The 11,614-nt window shown below is 63.5% G+C and overlaps 1 protein-coding gene across 3 annotated transcripts; it reads right to left on the bottom strand.

Moving 5' to 3' along the window:
- Positions 1-733: 733 nt before the first annotated feature.
- Positions 734-11,376, bottom strand: MAPKAPK3 (mitogen-activated protein kinase-activated protein kinase 3). 3 transcript variants are annotated; one of them, XM_023745997.1, is made up of 11 exons: positions 11,236-11,376; positions 6,144-6,283; positions 5,795-5,859; positions 5,292-5,371; positions 5,047-5,140; positions 3,998-4,147; positions 2,843-2,918; positions 2,450-2,574; positions 1,981-2,066; positions 1,639-1,719; positions 734-986 (listed from the first exon to the last, which is right to left on the bottom strand). In XM_023745997.1, the coding sequence occupies exons 1-11, from the start codon at positions 11,359-11,361 to the stop codon at positions 837-839; spliced, it is 1,173 nt and encodes a 390-aa protein (XP_023601765.1). In that variant the 5' UTR covers positions 11,362-11,376; the 3' UTR covers positions 734-836. The 3 variants fall into 3 exon arrangements, with proteins under 3 accessions (XP_023601765.1, XP_023601766.1, XP_023601767.1); XM_023745998.1 differs by lacking the exon at positions 5,047-5,140 and having other exon boundaries at positions 3,998-4,121; XM_023745999.1 differs by lacking the exons at positions 5,795-5,859; positions 11,236-11,376 and adding an exon at positions 6,715-6,797.
- Between the last annotated feature and the right edge of the window lie 238 nt (positions 11,377-11,614).

Here is an 11,614-nt window from a genome sequence, read left to right as displayed (position 1 = left end):
GGGAGAGGCTCTCCGGCCTGGGATCCCGGGAGCAGGTGGGAGCAGAGGAACTGGCTTTTGTCACAGTGACATTTTCCAAAGTAGAAAAGTGTTAAAAATACCTCCCACCCTCTGCTGAGATGAGAGGCCACTCCTTGGGGAGGGGGGTAACGGGAGGGCTGGGCCAGGGCCTGGGGAGGAGGAGCCCCAGGGGCCCTGTGGGATGGGGGTGCAAGACGGGGACCACCCCGGGAGGCAGGCTGGCTGAGCCTGCGGCGTCTGGGAGACCAGAGAGGCTGAGAGTGAGGGGGCAGGCGTGGGAGAGAGACAGCCTCCCCCGAAGGCAAAGGCAGACCGACCCTCAATGGCCCCTTCTCCCTCCCTTGCGCACTCACTCACTCAGCATTCACAGACAGCAACTCTGTCCCTGGTCACCATGGCAACCAATGGCCAGATGCCTTTCCCAAGGCCAGGCCCATCTGCCCACCCCACAGGGGGGCATTTTCATAGTAGGAGGGAAGCCCAGTCACAACTCCCGTGGCCTACAAGTCTAAGGCATGGCCAGGGCAGGGCCGAGCACGGCCAGGGCAGGGCCAGCCACGGCCAGGGCAGGGCATCCGGGCGAAGGCACTGCAGCGGCAGGGGTGGCTCCCCGGCCCCAGGCTCTGCCCTCTCAGGCCAGCACCTGCACTGGGGCGCTGACGGAGGTGTGGGGCCACGGTCCCCCCTCCTGAAGTTCCAAGTGGCAAATTAAAACACCACAAAATAGTCCTTGTGTTTAAAAAAAAATGACCTGGGCCCTCTGTGTCGGGGCCTCAGCCCCTGCAGTCCGACCCGCAGGCTCCGAGGCCCGGGAGCTACTGGTTGTTGCAGCCCTGCGAGGCCGAGGAGCCCGCCTGCTTCTTCCTCCGCTTGTTCAGGAGCCGGTTGTTCGAGGTCTTCAGGTCCTTGATCTTCACCTGGTCGTAGTCCACGCGCATGGTCGCCAGGGCACTGGTCATCTCCTCCTGGGACAGACGCCAGGATGAACCGACCTCCACGGCCAGCCCCCTCCCGCCTGGCGGCCCCTTCGTAGAGTCAGCGAAGGCGATGACACCTCTGCTGCCCAAGGACCTACTGTGTGCCCAGCACGAGGCCTGTCTGTGCGCACCACACGGTCCTCCCCACGGTCCTCTGTGGTGGACACGATGCTCCCCCGCGAAGGCGCAGGAAGTGCCTAATGACTCCCTGGGCCCACGCCCGGGAGAGCAGGACAGGGACCTGCACCGTGTCACGGGCTCAGAACCACAGGCCGGCAGGGACACTATCTTACTGGACACGCAGGCACTGGGGCCTGAAGACTGTGCCCGGGGAGGCGGGGGTTCTGAGCTGCTGCCCCATACGCTCCAACCTGGCCTCTGCTGCGTCTAAAACCAGGCTGAACGCCCCCCCAATGGTGTAGATCATAAGACGGGGTACGGCCAAAGCCCCCTGGGTGAGGGAGTGAGCCGGGCGCTCCGCCCAGGAGGGGGCAGTGCAGCGCCATGTGCCATGGGGGGACCGCTGTGCAGTCACGGAGACACGGGTGCTCCAGGCACGGGGCCGGGGCCAAAGACCCAGACTCTGAGTAGCCATCACCCTGGTGGGACCTGCAGGGAGAGCGAGGCCGAGTTCACCCACCTTGACTTCATCCCAGTGGTCTCTGTCCTCCTGCAGCACTCGGGCCGTGTGCAGCGGGGTCTGCGGCACCACCGTGGATTGCTGGAAGGGGCCGGCGCCCGGGTTAGAGCCTGCGGGCACCCGGTGGCAGGCACATCACTGGCTCCCCCCACCCCTTCTCCCCGGCTCAGATGGGGAAACCGAGGCTCGGGGAGCTGAAGGAGCCTGGCGGGGGCAGCGGCAAGGTGAGGTTGTAGGCGGGGCACTGCCTCACATCTGTGGCTCACGCCAAGGCCCCCCGAGCCATCGCCCGCCCGCCTGGCAGCGCTGCTGGCCACCCTGCCCACCACAGGCGGCGCTCACATTGATCCAGGGGTGGTTCATGAACTGCGTGATGGTCAGGCGCTCCGTGGGGTCCGTCTTCAGCAGGAGGCGGATCAGCTGCTTGGCTAAGACGAGAGGGGAGGGGTGAGGGCACAGCCCCCCATCGCGCCCCAGACACCACAAGCTTCCAGATTCCTAACCCACGTCGTCAGCCTGCCGGGGTCCGGGGCCATGTGCTGAGCAGCCGTGGGAAACGGACACAGGCAGGCCTGCCCGTGGTCCCCGCAGGGAAATAAGAATGGGGCCCGGGCGTTAGAGGGAGCTTCAAGGAGGCAAATGCTGAGCCTATCTGACAGAGATAGAAACCGAAGTTCAAAGAAGTCAGGTGACCTGCCTCGGGGCACACAGCTGGCAGGCAGGGGAGCCAGCCGTTGAACACGGGGGGGTCTGACCCCCGAGTGGGGTCTGCAGGGTGAAGGCTGAGGGTCCGGTGCAGAGGCTCACTCACCGTCCTCGGAGACCTCCGACCACTCGGGGTTGGGGAAGCCGTACTGGCCCAGGCGGATCCTGCGCTTCATGCCCGGGGAGATGGCCTGGCCCGTGTTGGAGTAGAAGGGCGGGAAGCCGCACAGGCTGCGGAGGGCGGAGGGTGTTGGCACCGGTGGGGGCAGTGCCAGGGCGGACCTTTCTCCTCCCCCGGCTCCTAACTGAGGAGACAGGCAGCCGGACGCCATGGCAACAATGCCAGCCCTCTGTCCCGTCCTCCCCCCCCCAGGAGTTTCTGTCCTTGTGTGGACAGGCCTCAGGCGACCCGGAGGAGGGGCGTCCCATGACCGGGGGAAGGGCAGCCTGTGGTTCTGAGGGTACATGGGGTGCAGGAGGCGGAGACGGTTGTACTCACAGGATGTACATGATGACGCCCAGGGACCACATGTCACATGACTTGTCATACTTCTCCGGACCCAGGACCTCAGGAGCTACAGGGCAGAGGGCACAGGAGGGTCTCAGCCCCGAGGGTCTTGGAGGCCAGGCGGGAGCCTGAAGCCCGGGCAGGTGGGGAGCAGGAGCCAGGCGAGGGAGCGGGGCTGAGCAGACTGGTGTCTGGCACCGTCTGGGAAGGCAGCATGTGTGTGAAGTTGGGGGAGGAAACGCAGCTCCCCGAAGAAGCGTGAGGAAGGAGCCTCCCAGCTCCATCGGGCCGGGCTCAGCCGAGGGGGGGAGAGGAGAGAAAGGCCGGCCTGGGGCTCGGCCAGGTCCAGTCACAGGTGCGAGGGCCTCAGCCCCAGGTGCCCTGTGTCCCCTGCCTCCCCGACACACAGCGCAAGGAGGGGTGGGGCAGGGCTCTGGACCCCACTGTCCGCTTGGCCACCATCCATGGGCCTGGGTCTTCCCTCCAGGGCGATGGGGTGGGTCGGCCAGAAGGTTGAGGTTGAAAGGCTGCACACAGGTCCTGACACACAGAGGGCCCTGTCAGCCGTCTCGGGGGCCTGGCGCCCCTCGCAGCTCCCGGAAGGCTCCTGGGGAGGAGCGCCCTCCGCGAAGGCGGCATCACCCCACGCCCCGTGGGGCACCTTCAGCAGGGACGCCTCCGGATCTGAGGGCTGCCCGTCCACAGGGAGCGAGGAACTTTCCAGGAAGCACGAGTGTGCGCACCCCGGTGGCGTCCGGCCACAGGAGGCGGCTGGAGCCCGCGCCCCTCCGGTAGGAGGACAGGCCTGCCCACTTCCCGCATCTGAGTCCCAGGAAGATAAGCACCGGAGAGAGAAAGCCCAGGGCTGAGCAGACTTTGTCACGTATATATTTAGAGCTGCTGTGATGTCATCCGGCTCACAGGCCACAGCCAGAATTTTCCTGGATCTATTTTCAAAAGCAGAAGCTGAAGTTCGGAAGAATATTTTTGCAGCCTCCGGCCCCCCACCGCACTGCCTCCCCGCACACAGAATGCCCCTCCCTCGCTACCGGGCTTTAACCCTTTGGCTTCTGCAACCCACCGGCGCCCCGCGCCACGGCAGGGTGCGGTGTGGGAAGGGGGGGACACGCCATCCCGAGGACTCACCCACGTAATAGGGAGTGTAGCAGGGTGTCTGCAGGGCGTTCTGGGTGGTCTCCTTGGCAAAGCCGAAGTCGGTGAGCTTGAGCACCGCGTCCTTCTCCTTGGACGTGTAGAGCAGGTTTTCGGGCTGGGCCAGGCAGAGAAGACAGGGGTCTGGAGCAAGGCACCAGGTGGGGACAGAGTCCCAAGGTGACCTTTCGCCAGCTTCCTCCCTCTCTCCCCCCAGCTGGCCCATGAGGAGAGGAGGCAGGGTGGGGGGTGAGGCGCCAGTGTCGAGCCAGGGAAAGCTCTTTCCTGGGTTCGAGTGAGATGACTCGACCTCGGATTGGGATCAAACGGGGAAGCAGGTTTTGTCTACACAAGGGAAGGTTCTCCTCCCCTCGGGAAAAAGGAAGCCAGCGCCAAAGCAAAGCAAGGGCTCACAGAGGGCTGCAGGTGGACCCAGAGTCCTAGGAGAACTATAGGTGGGGGGCAGTACCGGCCAGAGGAAGGCCCGGATGCAGCAGCTGGACCGCAGCTGGACCGCAGCTCCCTGGCCCAGGGAGGGAATAGGCCTCGGGAGGCTAAGCTCTGGGCCTGGGCAGGCTCGTGCAGGGTGGCCTCGGTTTGCATTCCATCGGCCTGATCATGACCTCTAAGACCCAGTCCCCCCGGGAGAGGAAGGCGGGAGGGCTGCGGTGGGTGAAGCCGTCCACGGAAAGAGCAAGCAGCCCTGGCAACTGGACCCACTGCGGCTCCTTCCTCCTCGCCGCCTAGCGAATGGCTTCTTTCCCTTAAAAGGCTGGCGTTAGAGGGCTCGACCTCGAAACTATGGCTGTCACCTCACAGAAGCCCCAACGGTGCCAGGCAGCCCTGCCTGAGGCCCAGCACAGGACATGTTCACAAAATTCCTTGCTGTGAACAAATGAATGAACCAACCCGTGTGGCAACTTCATGGCCTTGGGCATGACAATCTCTCCCCAAGCCTCAGTTTTCTCATCTGTCAAATGGGCACTGGCCCCTAACCTCACAGGGTTCGGTGAGGGTTAAACGAGATGCTCGCCGGGGCCTACCGGCTTGAAGCAGGCACTCAGCTAGGCTTGCAGCTACTGGGTCACAGTTTGAAGGCATCGAGGAGACCCGCGTGGCCGCAGCAGCACGAGTGAGCTGCAGCCAGGGGAGAAGAGACTGGATACCAGCCTGGGCCAGGAGCAGAGCCCTTGAAGGACGGCCTCCAGGCACTGGGTGCTGGGAGCCACCGGGGGTTGTGACTCACACTTCCCCCTCTGGCCCCCCAACTCGGGTCCTGGAGCCTCACCTTGACGTCTCGGTGGGCGATATTCTGGCTGTGCAGGAACTGGATGGCGGTGCCAATATCACGCATGATCTCCGCAGCTTCTGCAGACACAGGAGGTTGAGTGACGCCAGTCAGAGGCCTGGCAGCCTGGGGTCCCCACCCTGTTACCCCCCTGGGACAGCACCAGATGGTGACAGGACGCCTGCACCCCAGAACCCCATCCCATACACCTACCCAGTCACCCTAACTTCCTCTGGGGATGCCTTAGCCCCCTTTCCTCAGGCCTGGGCCACCTTCACCCCAGGCCACGGAGAGCCCATCTCCAACAGGTGTCCATCTACACACTCCCAGGACTCCCTGGGGCAGGGACACTGTCTCACCTTCTTGTTCAGCTGGGGAGACTGAGGCACAGAGAGGAGCATGGCCTTGCCCAGCATCACACAGCAACTCTGTGTGATCCCTCTCAGTCCGAATCCCCCTCTGCGCCCCCTCCCCCCGCCCCGCGACCCAGCTGCGGCGTGTACCTCTCTCAGTGAAAGCCTGGTCGCCACGCTCCTGAATCCTGCTGAACAACTCACCACCCTCCATGCTGTAAGAGAAGGTGGCTGTGAGCGGAGCGGGACGACCGGGCGCCAGCCTGCCCCTGCCCCTGCCCCTGCCCCTGCCCCTGCCCCTGCCCCTGCCACAGGCTCAGGCCTCTGCTCTTCCCTGGGGAAGTCACTGGCAGCTCCCTGGGCCTCGAACAGCCTGAGCGTGATGGCTGTCAGCTTGAGTGGGTTGAACTGAACTCTTAGAAGGAGGGGAGGGTGGTGAGCTCAGACCCTCCCCGGGAGTCCCGGGAACCTCGGGGTCCCAACGAGGCGGGGGCCGCACCACTCCATGATGATGAGCAGACAGCGCTTGTTGCGGTGCATGTTCTCGTACACGTCGAGGATGCGCACGATGTGGGGGCCGCCCGACGCCTGCCAGTGCTGCTCCACCTCCTGCCTGGCCTTGGGGCTGTCGTACAGGACCTGGAGGCAGCACAGACAGCGTCAGGCTCCCGGCACCCGGGACAGAGCCGCTGCCCCCCGCACCCCGCAGAGAGGGACCTGCCCCCGGGCGCCCAGCTTATGGAGGACACGGCGAGGGTGTGAATCCAGGTTTCCCTGGTGCGGGCTCCAGGGGGTGAGGTCAGCCCCAAGCAGCTTGGCTGGGGCCCGGGAAGGCCCTGGGAGGGGCAGCCCCCGCCTCCCTTCTCGGGGCGGCAAGTGAAGTGGAAATGGAACGGGTTTCAATGGCACATGGGCTGTGGGGCCCAGGCCAGGGCCACACATGGGATGGCACAGGGTTGTGGGCCCAGAAAGAGTGTCTGGGGGCAGAGAGGACCCCAGCTGAGGGAGGTGACGGCCTGGTGGGGTGCAGTCTGGGTTTGGGCTAAATTTCTCCCATGACTCAGTGCGACCTCAGGCAAACTTTCCCATCTCCCAGCGCAGCCCACAACCCTGCACAACGGAGCGATGGCAGAGTCATCCCCACAGGACGCAGCGCCCAAGGCAGGAAGCGGTGGGCGGCGCAGAGATCCGCACTCAGGCTCGCTCAGCACTGGGCGATGGCTGCCACCAGAAGGTCAGTCGCAGGAAATGAGCGAGGCCTGGAGTGGGGAGAAGTCGGCTGCCGGGCGACGTGGCCCAGGATGGGGAGAGCAGCAACGGGCCCTCCCCCATACCCCATACCCCACACCCCCCCCCACACCCCGCAAGGCTGGGTTTCCAGCTCAGCGGGGCTGAGCACCCGGGCGGGAACCTAAGGCTGGGGTTCAGGTCAGCTCCCCATCGCTCGGCACCCACAGGACCTTGGCCACCCGGCCGTTGTCTCCTCTGCTGCACACGGTGCCGGGCAGGCTCTGGGCCCGAGCGCTCTAGGCTCGGGTGGGAGGAAGGCGGTGGGTGCGGCATTGGCTGCCCCTTCATTTCTGGAGCAGCTCACCTCGCCTCTAGCCTGGGGGTGCAGGGAGCTGGGCAAGCCCCCCCCAGCTCTGGGGGCCCTGCTCCACTGCCCAGCCTGGGAACCAGGGGCCTCTTGCTCCTGCTGCCCCGAGCTCCCACAGAGCCCCTCCATGCTGTGCCCACACAGCCCCACCGACCAGCTTCTTGCTCACGGTGCTGGGGGCAGAGGCTCGGCTGTCCCACTCCCCACATCAGCCCCGACTGTGTCCTGAGGTGGCTCTAGCCAGGGGCACGCCAGTCCTTAGCCAGAGGACCCGAGACACACCATCCTCCCTCCCTGCTCTGTCTCTCTGCACCCCTTTCCTCCTTGGCCTCCTGCCTGACCTGACCCTGTCCTGCTGGGACCCCAGGCTGGCTCCTGGACCCCTCCTCATTCTGCCTCACTCTGGCATCTCTAGCTCCAAAAACTCCCAAGCCCACAGCTGGAACACTCTCTGTGCTGTCCTCAGCCCCACCTGGCCCCACCTGGCCCTTCACTTCTCCCCCCTTTAAGTCCACCCCCAACCCTGTCCCCTTGGTCCTCCCTTGGCGCCCAGGGCTCGCCTTCCTCTCCCACCTTACTCCTCTTCCTCTGGCCCCAGGCCAGGCCCACACATGGGATGGCACAGGGTTGTGGACCTGGAAATGGAGTCTGGGGGCAGAGAGGACCCTCGTTGAGGGAGGTGGGGTTCTAGCCAGAGGATGCACTTGGTGGTCCCACACAGGCCGCACTCTCGCCCTCTCCTTCTCCTGGGGAGGAGCCTCCTGGGCCCAGCTCAGGCATCTCCCATGATGAGCATGTGCACTGCGGTGCCTGCCCTTGCTGGGGCTCGGAGCAGACCCCAGGCTGAGCCCGGCCCGATGGAGCTGGGAGGCTCCTTCCTGGGTTACGGGGCGGGGGGAGGGGGCGCAGAGGGGGATTCGGACTGAGAGGGATCACATAGAGTTGCTGTGTGATGCTGGGCAAGGCCCTGCTCCTCTCTGAATATATATATTCCTCCTCTGGAAGTCCTCCCAGCACTGCCCCATGGTCTGTGCCTCTGTCCCTCCCACCAGGCAAAGCAGCTTGAGGGCAGAGGCAGGTCTGTAAAGCTGGGGATCCCAGGCAGGGGCCTGGCCCCAAACACTGGGCTCCCCAACGAGGGGGCGGGGCTGGGCGGGAGGGGGCCTGAGGTCTCCGAGGGGAGAGGAGGCGGGAGAGAGCTTCACAGCCGGCCTGCACCCTGTGCTCGCTGAGGTGGAGGAAGGCAGAGCTGCCCTGAGCCACAGCCTCCCGATGCCTCCCGCCCCACTCAGTGCATATTTAGGGACTCATTTCCCACACAAGTTAAAATAGTGCTTCTCTGAGTGCCAAGGCCCCGAGAACAGGCCCAGGAGCAGGGAGACGCTGACCCTAGAAAATGCAGATGCCACCACCGGCCTCTCTGCAGGGCCCACCCGGGCCCAGCTGCCAAGAAATCTCCCGGCTGCCACTCTCCATCCCTCGGGCGGTCACGGGGTGTGGTCCCAAACGTCTTAGAGCCTCAGCTTCCTCCTCTCCCTTCCCCACAGCCAGAGACTTCTTCTCTTCTAGGCATCCTTCCAGTGTCACCTCCTCTCGGAAGCCCTCCCTGACTACGCTGTCTAAAGAGGGTCTCAAGGGTCCCTCGTTTCCTCTCCACCCTTTCTTTGTCTTCCTTGATGTACATTGTTTACTGAGGTATACTTCACGTACAGCAAAATGCACCAAATCCAAGAGTCCAGTTCTAGGAGGTATTCTGTTCTTTTTATTACCAGTTCAATGAATTCTGACAACTGCACACACCCCTGGAACCCACACCCCCATCTGACAGAAAGCATTTCCAGCTCTCGGGAAAGCTCCCCCTCGTCCCCTTTTACCTCCCTCCTGGGTAGCACTGGCTCACAACCTACAATTAGCTGTCCCTTTTGATAACCCTAATCGCACGCGTGCACACACACACACACACACACGCACTTTCAACGTGCCTGGCTCTGTTCGGAGCCCTTTATAAATATTAGGAAGAAGGGACTTCATTCTCACCATCTTCAGCTGAGAAATGGAGGCCCAGAGAGAAGTAGCCAGTCCCAGCTCATGCAGCTGTTTCCCCGCCAGGCAGCCACCATGCTGCCTCCCTCATCAGACGGTGGGCCCAGAGGGGCAGGGCCAGTCCGCCGGCTCACCTCTGGGTCCCGGGGCGGAGGCACAGGGCCTGGCAGAGAGCACTGGCTCAGAGAACGTTTACCAACGTAATGACCAGATCTAAAAGCGGAGGGCGACAGCCAGAGCCTTCACAGCGCATCGCGAGGACGGAGGGAGAGGAGCGATGGGGACCCAGGAAGGCTCAGCACGTGAGACAGGAGAGGCGGCCACGCTGTCCCCACTGCTCCTCACCCTCCCTCGCGGGTGAGCCAGGCCTCGCCCCCTCTCCTAGGGGCCCATCCTGACGGCGGCGGCCCACAGGCCATTGCTGCCAACCGGCTTCATCCACGCTCCCCTCGGGAAAGCCGTCCCCGGCCAAGCCCAGCTCCGAGGCCTGGCAAGGAGTGCAGGGCTAGGACGGGAGGCCCAGGTTCCGCTCCTGTGCTCAGTGCGCCCTGGGGCCAGTCCTCTGCTCCTCTGGCCTGTGGCTCCCTAATGCGGAACTGCAGGCCTTGGGCTAGATTGGGGGAGGGAAACGAAAAGGGAGACCTCGGCCCCGGCCGGTGTGCCCGGTAGGTAGAGCGTCGGCCTGCAGACTGAAGGGTCCCGGGTTCGATTCCGGTCAAGGGCATGTACCTTGGTTGTGGGCTCAATTCCCAGTAAGGGGCGTGCAGGAGGCAGCCTATCGGTGTTTCTCTCTCACCGATGTTTCTAACTCTCTATCCCTCTCCTTTTCTCTCTGTAAAAAATCAATTAAATATATATTTTTTAAAAAGCGGGGAGACCTCTGATCAGGGGCTCCTCGCAGAGGACCTACTGTAGTTCCACTCCCATATCCCTGCCCCCGTAGAGTAGCCCTTGGGTCTCCATGGACCCCAAATACAAGTGCTTGAACCCAAAGGGGGCCACCCGGCATCTTGGGGCCCCAGGCACAGCTTCGAAGAAAGAAGATGAGGTGGCCTTCTGGCAACCCAACAGGCAATTCCCTTCTTTCACTCCCGCCCTCCACCCCCTGGGCTCTCCAGGGGCCCCCCAAAGCTGGAGGGTCTGCGATGGCTCCAAAAGGAATCCCCACACCTGGGAGATGTGATCCCGGCTTTCCTCCCGGGGAGGGCGCTCCCGGCTGTGCGTGAGGTGTGGCCCAGGGACGTGCCAGGAGCATGGAATGTGAGATGACATTCCCTTTTTTGTTGTTGTTATATAGTTTTTATTGATTTCAGAGATGAAGGGAGAGGGAGAGAGAGATAGAAACATCAATGATGAGAGAGAATCATGGATCAGCTGCCTCCTGCACGCCCCCCTACTGGGGGTTGAGCCTGCAATCCGGGCATGTGCCCTGACCGGGAATCAAACCGTGACCTCCTGGTTCATAGGTCAATACTCAACCACTGAGCCACGCCGGCCAGGCGACATTTCCTTTTTTATTTTTAGAGAGAATGAAAGGGAGGGGGGAGAGGGAGAGAGTGAAGCATCAATCTGAGAGAGACACATCGACTGGTTGCCTCCCACACATGCCCCGACCCGGGTCAGGGATGGAACCTGCAACCCAGGTACATGCCCTTGACTGACTGGGAATCGAACCCGAGACCCTCTGGTCCGAGGGCTGGCACTCTAACCACTGAGCGAACTGGCCAGGGCGAGAGGGCATTTCCTTGCAGGAAGGACACTGCTCTAGCCTCAGGCTTTGGCCAGTGGTTTCGCCTCCCTTCTCCCCTCACTCTCTTTTGCCGAATTCTCTTACCCGCCTCCCGAGCTGGATGGCCGAGTGCCCTACCACCCCCACCGGACGGGCCCCGCCCTGCAAAGGATGAGGGCGGAGGAGCCCACGCCTCCAGCATCGCCTCAGAACTGGCCTCACCTCCACACACTCCCCACCCCAGGACGGAGGCGCCTGTGGGCGGAGGAATCTTCCGCGCAGGAGCTGGGCAGGCAGCAGCAGCATCTGCCGCTGGGAACACAGTTCGCCATTGACAAACACGCCCATGTCTCACGGGAACGCTGGTGCCACCCTGTGAGGCAAGCAGGGCGGGACCCGCCCAGTTGACAGACTGAGGCAAGAGGCTCAGGAGGGTGAGTCATGATCTGGCTGCGGGACGGCGGGGCTGGGACCCACGCAGCCCCTCCCTGAGAGGCCATGTCAGGAGCGGGTGCCCCAAGCTGGAGAGGCTCTGGCCAAAACTACAGCTCGCAAGACTCGGGAAACTCGTTCCGAAATAACCATGTGCCTCGGTGCACGG

The sequence above is a fragment of the Myotis lucifugus genome, unplaced genomic scaffold, assembly GCF_000147115.1.
Source record: "Myotis lucifugus unplaced genomic scaffold, Myoluc2.0 scaffold_614, whole genome shotgun sequence".
NCBI lineage: Eukaryota > Metazoa > Chordata > Mammalia > Chiroptera > Vespertilionidae > Myotis > Myotis lucifugus.
Note: the sequence above shows the minus strand (reverse complement) of the source record. Positions and strands in the feature narration are given on the sequence as shown.

Coding starts and splice junctions, on each gene's coding strand:
- MAPKAPK3 (XM_023745997.1), bottom strand. CDS start 11,361: ATGGGCGTGTTTGTCAATGGCGAACTGTGTTCCCAGCGGCAGATGCTG. Junction 6,284..11,235: donor GGGGTGGGGAGTGTGTGGAG/GTGAGGCCAGTT, acceptor TGCTGCCTCCAG/GTCCTGTACGACAGCCCCAA. Junction 4,148..5,046: donor TGAGTGCCTGCTTCAAGCCG/GTAGGCCCCGGC, acceptor GCCTTGCTCCAG/ACCCCTGTCTTCTCTGCCTG.